Here is a 10,699-nt window from a genome sequence, read left to right as displayed (position 1 = left end):
GTAAATTACCAAATAATTCTCTTGTGGGTATCTCACCTCCAAATACATTAATTCAATGACACAGGGTTCACAGTTTCCCCATGCTAATATCATATAATGGCAGCATTTTTAATCTCATATTGCTAAAATAATTCTCAAATATTTAATAAAATCCTGCAATTTTTTTTGTTGCTTGTAGTTGATTTTGGGAATATATTCAGTCATATCAATGCACGTTAATATACATGATATATAACACAAGCACATTAATATTCTTATTAATATATCTAACACAGGCATATTTTAATGAGGCACAAAAGTTATGTATGAGACCTTTAGCTGGGGAGTCAATGTACTTGTTGCAATGACGTCATCGATTACGTTGACGCGTTGTTCCAGTCGGAGTCATGACAACGCAAATTTAAACGACAGCAGCAGCGTTTGAATCTAGCATTTTGTCAGTTACTGTTTGGAAGTCTCTCAGGAACGACTGAGTTTGTGCTAATAAACTAAACAGACAGCAAACAATTTAATATCCCGCAAACACACAAATATAGACAAGTGTCCTCATTTCCTGACTAAGGTGAGTTTCTTGTAATATTGTAAACTTTAACGACTAACTCCGTGAAATTAATTAATAGTAAATACTGCTTGTTTGTAATATTGTAAACTTTAACGACTAATTTTGTGATATTACGAAGTGAACTATATTGCAAATTAATCATTTGACGACCCCACTTTCTCCTGAGGTTAATGTCTTGTCAGTGATTTTTGTAAAGCTTTGCTCACATTCGGAGAGCGAGGTTTAACGTTCCGGATTATCAAGGTGGCATTTACGGATTAAAACTGAAGATTCAATTGGAAATATAGCTTCTATTTTGTCCTGGATGTTCATAATTGTGCATTTAAGAGGATTCGTACTCCATAACGTGACTGTGGATCGTGTGGTACATTTAACGGTTACCTGGCTAACGCCGTTAGCTTAGCCTTGTTAGGTCTGCACGCTAACCTCCAGGTGTAGTTTACTAACTTTTGCTTTAGTTTTCGGTGTCTAATGGTGGTCACGGACTCTGTAGACGTTTGAAATAGCTCTGTTGACGTTTTGTGGTTCATTATCCGAACTATAGTCGCTGTCTGTGGGACTAAGTGTCACGGAAGGCCGGGTCCGCTGTTCACTACCACAGGACGGCGGTCTGGGCTCTCCGTCACGGACACTACACTACGGACCATTGATTGTGTACAGCTTGTACATAATCGAGCTTTACGCACTTTCCTGGATGTTCTGACACTGGTGTGTTCTGTGTTTGTTTGCAGACGGACTGAAGGAGTGGGTACCACTCACTGGTGGTCTGGCCTGTCTCTACGGTTCTTTTTATCGGAATCAAACCAAGGACTCCATTGCCCGCTTTGTTTTCAGCAAATATACAAGGATTTTATTTGTAATTAAAGTGATCAGATTTGTCCTTTGTGTTCTGTTTGTTTGTTTGTTTGCAGACGGACTGAAGGAGTACGCGGTACCACTCACTGGTGGTCTGGCCTGTCTCTACGGATATTAGTATCTGAATTAAACCAAGGACTCCATTGTCCGCTTTGTATTCAGCAAACATATAAGGACTTTGTTTTTTCTAATTAAAGTGATCAGATTTGGCCCTTGTGGTCAGTGTTGAAACTGTTTCCATATTCAGGTTGACGTGGAAAGTTGTGTAAAAATGTCGTTTATTCACTATAAGTTTTCTTCCAAACTGGAATATAAAACTGTCACTTTCAGTGGTGTAGATCATTTGCTAAATGATTATGTTTGTCCAAACAGAGCCACCATACTGAGGAAGTGCATGTTATATGTTGTGCCTGTAGAGGGGGCATTCGGTTCACTGCGTGTTGACAGACTGCATGTGATGCTACGCTGTGTGCACGGAGGTGCATAATAAAAGTATTCCGGTGAGACCATCATCACGTCTCATCCTTTAGACTCATGCTCATCAGGTGCTCCCAGCAAGACAAACAAACTGTTTACAAGTGGGTTGCACATCTCTCTCACTGAGTTAAAGACACAGATCATGACTAAGGAACGTCTGAAGTCCAGACACTGCGACCTACAGATCACAGATGCACAGACTCTAGAAGGTACGTAACCTTAACCCTTGCTATACAATGCTTTGTTTTTTTTTTTTTAACTTGGAATGTGCGTCAGATTTAATTTCAGAAATATCTTGAAATTAATATAAAAAATTAAAGCAATGGATTAACAATTTCATCTTTACACATTAGTATGTAGGCTCTAAACTGAAATTACGTTTGTTTTTGAATCTGTAAAGATTTTAAAATATGATGAAATATAATCTGACTACACATTTATTGTTTTACCATATATTACATGTCTGCTATTGGTAGTGATGGGACACAATGTATAACAGGCAAATATATCAGTTGACATCATTTTTAAATTGTGGTATTTTGCAACAAAAAAAGTGTGAAAAATGTCAGCAAAATAAAGAAATATGCAATGCATGTATTATTCTATCTGTTTATGAGCAGTATTGTTTGAATGAAAAATGCTGGAATTATGGAAAATAGAAATATTTTTTAAAGGTGGAGTATAGACAGTGAAAGTGATTGTGAAACATTTTGTCACCCCAATTCCCTGACACACAACAGACACTTGATTGATTTATTTTTGAACATCTGTAAACAAAAACAACACATAAAATAAAAGGAATGTCACAAAACAAGTTAAAAGCACAAAGTAAGATTTCAATTTTCAATAAAACATTTATTACATATAATTGTCCCCCTCACCCCAAAATATAAATCACAGGAATTTATTTAAAAATACTTTTTGTTACACAATAGTTTAATTGAACCATTTAAAGCAGTGTCAAACTCATTGTCCCTTTATATCATCTAAAGAGGTCAAGTATTGTTAAATCTCTTCTGATTGTAGCATCATCTGTGTTTTCAGCATTTCTTACTGTGTAAACATGCAGTGTAAATATTTCTATAAGCTTCCTAAACTGGTAAAATATCATTAACTTTGTTTAGAAAATGACGTCTTTACAAATAAACATCACAGAGTGGTTAAGAAGACAGTTATTATCTTGCTGTTTATTGATTGAAAGTAGCACAGGGGACTCCCATTATTTAATATGGGTTTCTGTTTACTCACAAAGAAGACACTACTTTCTAAATATTGAGAAATGTCAAGGCTAAATTTTTTGTAATGTTTTCCTTTTTACAGACTACTTAGATGAGGAAGTTCATATCCCAAGACACTCATCTGTCATCGTCCGTCGTACGCCGATCGGTGGAGTGATACCAGCTGGCAAGACGTTCATTGTGTAAGTTTTCTATTTGTACATCAAAAGATTAAATCGAGAAATTTCAGGTGTAATCATTTACATTTCTTATGATTTAAAAAAAAAAAGGTGCTCCCAAACATGACAGGTTTATAACCTCTGACATTGTCTTTTTAAAATGTCCCCAGTTTTGTTTTAGTTTGTAAATTACGTGTCAGTTTACACTTTTGAGTTTTGTAGACTTTTGAAGACTTAGTTTGTGTTTTATACAGTTGCTATGTCCATTTCAGAAGGTTGTCATTCATATTGTGTCAGATAAACGAAAACATAAGAAAGAACTGAATCAGCTGTTCTACGTCATATCGGTTGCATTTCCATATTCTAAAAAGTATTTTTAGGTTGTTCTTTGTCTAGTGCACATGTTTTTAAAAAAAAACCTGAAATATTTAATACAAAATAATGATAAATTTCCCACAAATCACATTTCAATGTTTCTGAAATGACCACAAATTCAAGAACATGCTATCAGTAATTAGTGTAGAACCATGAAGTTGTCTGATTGCGTCGATGTGTTCTTTTGTTTCTGCAGAGATCGTTCTGAAACAGCTGTGATGGAATCATTCAGACCCGTAAGTAAAACAATCTCCAAAACAATAATTTTGTCTCACCTCATCCATTCTATTATCTCATCCTCTTTCTTGCTTCTTGGGCATTTTTACAGAACATCCTGTTAATACACATCAAGTTTGATAGTTTTTGTTTGTTTAGTGTCCAGGTTCTGTGTGTTGTTGACTAAATGCTATTCTAGGTTGGTTCACTTTCTTAATGGTTAAAGACATTTTTGGTTGAATGACATGGGATTAAAATAAAAACACATACCTCCTTTGTTTATATTATGAAAGGTTGAAAAACCTTTTAACTGTTGATGGTTGTAATTCATATTGAAAGGGTTTGTAGCCTGCTTCAGGCCAAACAAATGTATTTCAAGAGTGTAAAAGTAATGTTTTTTCTGATGTCTGTAAAAATATTTTTAATGCTCTGGCTGTAATTTATTGTGATCAACTTATCTGGAGTGTTTTTAGAAAGGCCCCACAATGATTTTTGTCTTTAAAGATCTATTACATGCTAAGAGTAAACTCCTGTAGGTGATATTTGCCAGTGTCATTTTTGTTTTTGTACATTATTCATTCTAATGTTGTTGTTCAAAGTATGGTGTGCACATAACTTAAAAGCTTACATTTCGCTCTGTTGCACTAAAATACACCCTACTGCTGTGTCTCTCACTGAAGATCAGGATTTAGTTTAAAGTGCGTTGTTAAAACTGTGGTTTTCAGTACAATGAAGAAGCTAGTTTTAACAAGTGAAATGCTTTGACTTGGCCATTCACATCCTTGATGTTACCTGTTAACTAAGCTTCAAGACAAGAGAACTAAAGAATCGTAATTAATTTAATGGCCGAGCAAGAAGAGATGAGACTCGCAGTGTGTATAGTCCAACTTTAGAAAAGTAAATATCACTATTGTTTTTGTTTTCCTACCTAACTGTGTGCAGTGCTTTACAATAATATTGGACAATCCCATTAAACTGTTTTTTTTTTTCTCAGCTACTCAAAAGGAACATGAGTCACAACCAAAATCATCTTTGGTGGACCAATATTTATGGAAATTATAGATTTTTTTGTTAAAAAAATTCTTTCTGTTGTAAGCACAACTAAAATAGATTTATTTGATGTTTAAATGATGTACTGGTACTTGGATTCCTGTACAATATAAAACAACAAAACCAGACATCATTTTAAATATTCTATTCCAAACAGTAAAACATTGAAAGTGCAATCAAAGTCCACTTGAAGCCAATTCTTTCTCTTTTTTGACAGTTGGACTAATATATTTGTTAAGCACTGTACATGTGTAATCTTTTTTATATTATTTTAAAGAAACTGTCAAGACAAAACAATTTGTAAATATATACTAAATTACTTGCTTCAATGTGCCTGTGTTAAAATGGACTACTCTGCAGAATATCATTAAAGTTTTTGCAAAGACAAAAAGAGTTGGACTGGACACAGATGTGGAGGGGAAATGCCTGTCCAACAATGTCTGCTAGAAACATTAATAACATTAATATATGTGTTCTGATTCTCCTGCAGATGGATTCTTCTCCTATGTCTCTCGCCCAATTAACCAAGGTACTGTTTAATGTGTTCACATCTTTATGCATCACAACTGTGAAGTGTCTTTGAATTTCAGGGCTTATCCTGGTCTCTCTGTGATTTTTGGATATTTCCTTTCTTTGTAGACTGCCAATCTGGTTGATGCTAATGTCATTTGTTCAGTGCTTTTTTGAAAAACTTTTATCTTTTATAGGGGAAATAAATTATTTATTTATTTTCCTCATGATTCCCAGACACAGGACAAGGAACCTAAGCCAGTGAAAACCAGCAAGGGCGTCCCTCAGAGCTTCATGGTGAAAGCAGAGCCAGGCACCAAAGGAGCCATGCTGACCGTGACTGGGGAATCTGTAATACCTGCTATCGATGCGTAGGTTTTTAACAGAAGCCATCAGAAATAATGAATATATTGGCACATTAAAGCAGCACTGCCATGTTTATTTCACATACGAAAATGTTTGTTGCTAAAATAACGAAACGTTTTTACAGTGAAGCATATGCCAAAGGCAAAAAGGAGCGCCCCCCGTTTGTCCCACATGAGCATTCGTCGTCTGAAGAGGAGATTGATCCAATTCCATACAACCTTTTATGTCCAATCTGTGCCAAACTGATGATAGATGCTGTATTGATACCCTGCTGTGGAAACAGTTATTGTGATGAATGTGAGTAAAAAGCTGCCTCTCACCAACTGTATAACATTTCCATAGTTGACCCTTAAGCTCGATAATGTGTGAACATGTTATAGTGTTAATTCATAAGTTGATTTTGAGTGTTTTGTCTCAAGGTATCCGAACTGCCCTGTTGGACTCGGAGGATCACGTCTGTTTCACATGTAAACAGTCTGATGTTTCACCTGATAATCTCATTGCCAATAAGTTCCTACGACAGGTAAACCTGAGACGCACACACTACCATATTGTTATTTACTTGACTTTGCAGTGTTCAGTATAATAAAATTCATCTGTGATGATTCATGCAGGTTGTGAACAACTATAAGAATGGGACGACATACGCAGTGCATAGGATTGCACAGGTGCACCACCCAGCTCTGCCTCCACCACCACCACAGCTATCAAGGCTACATTCAAGACAACTGGATCCACTGAAGGTCAACATCCCACAGACTTCTACAGCCAAACCAGCGACATCCACACCACCCATCACCGTAACAACTACCAGTTCTCCAGCTCAAAGCTGCCGGTCAGTCACTGCACATTAACTGTAATGTTTGTAAAGCATTTAGTCAGAAATCACTTGTTCTCTACTTTCAGAAACATTAACAATGTTTAATAGATGTTTGACACTAGCAAATTTTAGCTTAGGCATAAAAAACATTTTACTTTGAAAAGCCAACATAATAGTATTTAAATGTGAGCAAAGCTAAACAGTGAGTGGATGATTTTATTTATTTTTTTGCATGCATGTACAGGAACAGAGAAGAGCATCTTTCCAGTCACTTCCAACCAGTGGAACCTCCTGCACCCGTTCCTCCTCTGTACCCTTCCCCAGCCCTCTACGGACCCCCACCACAACCATACCTCCCACCATACACCTCAGGCCCTGGCCTCATCCCACCACCCATAATTAGTTACCAGCCTCAGCCCGTCTATGCTTCTGGACACCCAGTGTTTAATCCTCCATGGGGGGCCCCTGGTTCCCAGCCCCCACTTGTCTGTCTTCCACCACCCCTCCCTCAGCCTTTCAGTTCAAAGGAGGATTTGTACAAACCGAGACATCACCGGATGGAAAAGTGAGTAACCTGTTAGTTTTGGAAGCCTCAGACAGTCCACTGAATGTTAGGAGCAGAATCATACCTCAAGTTGCAGTTGCTTTGCAGAAAATCAGTTTTAGCCTTTTTATTCACTTCAAAATCTTTGTTCCTGTTGTCTTGTTGCAAAACAAACCATTAAAAACAAACGTTTAGACATTTAAAAATATATATTATTTACCTGCATTTTAATCATTCTTCTATTTTAGCTCATCATAAATGGTTGCTCATTCATGTGTAATTCTGCTTAGCACATTGTTGTGAACAAATAGTGCTAAATAACACTCTCTTCAGAACATATCTCCCAGATCTAGCTCAGAAATAGTAAAATTGTGCAAACAATACAAATATCAAAGTCTCAAGACTAAAAGTTGATTATTTGTTCTATTACACAAAAAAAAGATGTCCTTTCTCTCTGTGGGTCATTTCTAGGGTAATGTGAAAATGAGGTTAACAGTAGTTTTAGTGGATGTGGTTTCTAACTGCACGGCTAAAGATCTAGAATTCACTCTGATGAACGTCCTGCTCACTCAAATATTTGACCCTGTGCAAAGTGGCTTTTCTGTTCTCTCACTGTAATATTTCTCAGTAAATGTTGCAAAACAGCAGGAATGAAAGATGATAACCTACAAAGTGGTGTAGTTGAGGATTCAGACAGTGATTGGTCAAAAATGCTAGTTTTGGTGATTTATTAAAGTGGTAGGGCCATCCCAAGTTGGTATATTCTGTATAAAATGCTATAACTGCTGGTTCTGACTCAATTCACTAATGCAAAATGTAAATGTTCAATGCATATAAAATAGTTGATCCATTCCTTTTCTTTTTTTTTTAGAGCGACCTCCAGACTTGATGAGGTCACAAAAGGCTTCCACAAAGACGATCGGTCTTACCCACGTTCCCCATTTTCCAGACCCAATGGGCGCAGTTATGGACGCTCACGGACAATATTTCGTTCAAGGTCTTATGCCTACCGGCGCTCTGGGTTCCCGCAGTCCCCCTTCTCCAATCGGGGGTCCTATAGAGCTAGATCACGTTCTCGCTCACCTGTTGGCTACAGGGCTCACAGCCCTGGTGGACGAAAGCCACCTCCCCGAGAACTGCCACCGTATGAACTAAAAGGTCAGAGTCCTGGAAGCCAAGACCGCTGGGACAGAGAAAGGTATCGACAGTGGGAGAAGGACTACGCAGACAGCAAGTACTTCAAAAATGATGACAATCAACAGCCCTCAATGCATCACAAGGGTCACAGCAGTAGAGATAAGGAAAGAGATCGAAGGACATATTCACCCAGAAATTATTCAGTTCATGAGAGAGAACGACGAAGAGATGACAGGGCAGACAGAGGAGACTAAACAGACAGAAGAGCTGTGCCTCCTCCTCCCCCATCCTCTTCCTCATCTACTACCAAGTCCAGCAACAAAAACCTACAAACCAAGATGTTGAAAAAGAGAAAGGCCGATGAATCAGAATCATCACAGCAGTCAAAAGCTCAGCCTGACAAAGCAAAGAAAGAGAAATCCTCCAAAGGAAAGACCAACGCCAAGGTTTAAAGTTAAAGAATGATAAAATTATGAAAAGAACTGGAGAAATATTCAATACCAAAAAAGAGTCGTCTTCGTCTTCTGCAGCTGCTACAAAATCTTTAAAGCCTAATAAACACAAATCAGAAGATGCCCCCAATTCAACCACACCCAGAAAAGAAAAGAATAGTAGTTCTAGTGCAAGACATTCACTAGTGAAAACCCCTCCACTGGCCGCCCACAGCCTCCCTCCACCACACCCCCCACTTCATGATGGGTCTCACACTGGACAAGACACGCGGGTCAGAAGAGACTATCCACAGGATGGTGTTTTTCATTCACTGCCTCCCTCCAACCAACATGGCCTCCAACTTGTTCACCATCCTCCATCCCCAGCTGAAAGCCGAAGGAGGATGGGAGAAGAATGTCGGACTTCGCGCGGACCACCTCCGGGAAAGCTGAGGAGAGTTGATGGCCCTGTGATGGAAAGTGAAGCAAACTCCCACTAACAAGCCCCTCATCACCCTCACTTCCACAGAGTCCCACCTTCTGACAGGCCTGGAAATCCTCCTCTGCCTGGAGTGATCCTAATCATATTCCTATTGAAGCTCTTATGAACATTGAAGTAAGACTCTAATCTGTAATTTTTGGCACATTTCTCAACTAAATGTTATGCTACATAGTTGTCATGACACTCTTATCTTTTTTTGTTTCTACTTGCAGGTAAAACCTCTGAGGAGAATTAAGTTAAACAGATCTGTGAGGAAGAGGCAGCACTGAGTCAACATCAAAGATTGTCTTGTAAAGTAAGTAAAATTTTAAAAAAAAAAGTCTATGAACGCTCACGTCCTCCGTAGTAAAGGTAAAATGGTGGAAGTTCCAGTGGGAGAAGTCTCCATCCTGGCGTTAGGCACAATGGTTACAATGCAAAGCAAAAGGAAAAAGTCAGATCAATGTGGAGAAGCAACAGTCTAGAAGCACAAACATACTCAGGAGGAAAGGACTGATTTGCATCCTCGCGAATCCCCGTGACTGTGCAGGGTCTGCCCCATGTACTGGCTTCAGAGGGAGAGTGAGAACAGACGGGATACATTGCATGTAAACCTAAGAGAAGCTTATCAAAAGTGGAGGAAAGACTCAATTCATTTACAGTCTGGATGCGTGAGTGGTGGTTGTCACTCGGCTCTGAGCGGCTGCTGAGATCACAGTAAGCTCTGGCGGGGACCAACTGATGGCAGTAGCCATTGTTCTGGACAGTAACTATAGAGTGATATGTGCATTCATGTCAGAGTCGCTAAAACAACTTCAATGACACAAGATGACGTCGCTACATTTGTCACTCGTCTGTATTGAGTAAAAAGTTGCTAAGGGCTCCACAGTTGTGCGCGTTCACAAGGATACGTTAAGGGAAGATAGGATTCAAAACAAAGAGGGGAGGGGGAGCATCTCATGATTCTACATACTGCAGCTTTAAGAAAGACAGAACGGAGACACACAGACGGATAAAGACTGACAGACAGAGACATAAATGTTACTTAATAAAGTTCCTATTTTAACATTCATTATTTTTGTGCTATGTAAATTATGCTTCTTCAATGTCTTTTTGTGTGTACATTGTTCAACGTCACACTTGCTTTTGCAATGTAAAGATGTTTGTCATGCCAATAAAGGTTTTATGAATAGAATTTTAAATTGAGACAGAGCAGACCACCATAATGATCACACTCCCACACACCTATGTACACTTACACCTGAGGTCAGATGTTTGAGAAACTCACCATAGAAACAACACCTGAACCAACTGAGCTGAGGAGAAAGAGACAGAAATTACATGTTACATTCAATAGCTGATACATCATTATTTAAAAAAAATTGCCAAATGTCAAAGGCAATTGTGCCATTGTACGATGCTATATTATAGATAAGTGATGAACACAACTAGCATTCCCTGAGCCACATTTTTTTCTAC

General features: G+C 38.3%; 1 protein-coding gene across 1 annotated transcript; it reads left to right on the top strand.

The window, feature by feature from the left end:
• Window positions 1-308: 308 nt before the first annotated feature.
• LOC114470771 (E3 ubiquitin-protein ligase RBBP6-like) lies at window positions 309-8,919 on the top strand. Its single transcript, XM_028459106.1, has 12 exons — window positions 309-562; window positions 1,474-1,749; window positions 1,999-2,103; window positions 3,215-3,314; window positions 3,862-3,901; window positions 5,422-5,460; window positions 5,679-5,812; window positions 5,932-6,104; window positions 6,227-6,330; window positions 6,422-6,642; window positions 6,872-7,192; window positions 8,043-8,919. The coding sequence occupies exons 2-12, from the start codon at window positions 1,689-1,691 to the stop codon at window positions 8,560-8,562; spliced, it is 1,818 nt and encodes a 605-aa protein (XP_028314907.1). The 5' UTR covers window positions 309-562; window positions 1,474-1,688; the 3' UTR covers window positions 8,563-8,919.
• The last annotated feature ends 1,780 nt before the right edge of the window (window positions 8,920-10,699 follow it).

The sequence above is a fragment of the Gouania willdenowi genome, chromosome 1 (assembly GCF_900634775.1).
Source record: "Gouania willdenowi chromosome 1, fGouWil2.1, whole genome shotgun sequence".
NCBI lineage: Eukaryota > Metazoa > Chordata > Actinopteri > Blenniiformes > Gobiesocidae > Gouania > Gouania willdenowi.
This window is presented reverse-complemented; position numbering and strand designations above follow the sequence as displayed.

Coding starts and splice junctions, on each gene's coding strand:
- LOC114470771 (XM_028459106.1), top strand. CDS start 1,689: ATGTCGTTTATTCACTATAAGTTTTCTTCCAAACTGGAATATAAAACT. Junction 2,104..3,214: donor AGATGCACAGACTCTAGAAG/GTACGTAACCTT, acceptor TCCTTTTTACAG/ACTACTTAGATGAGGAAGTT. Junction 5,813..5,931: donor GTAATACCTGCTATCGATGC/GTAGGTTTTTAA, acceptor ACGTTTTTACAG/TGAAGCATATGCCAAAGGCA.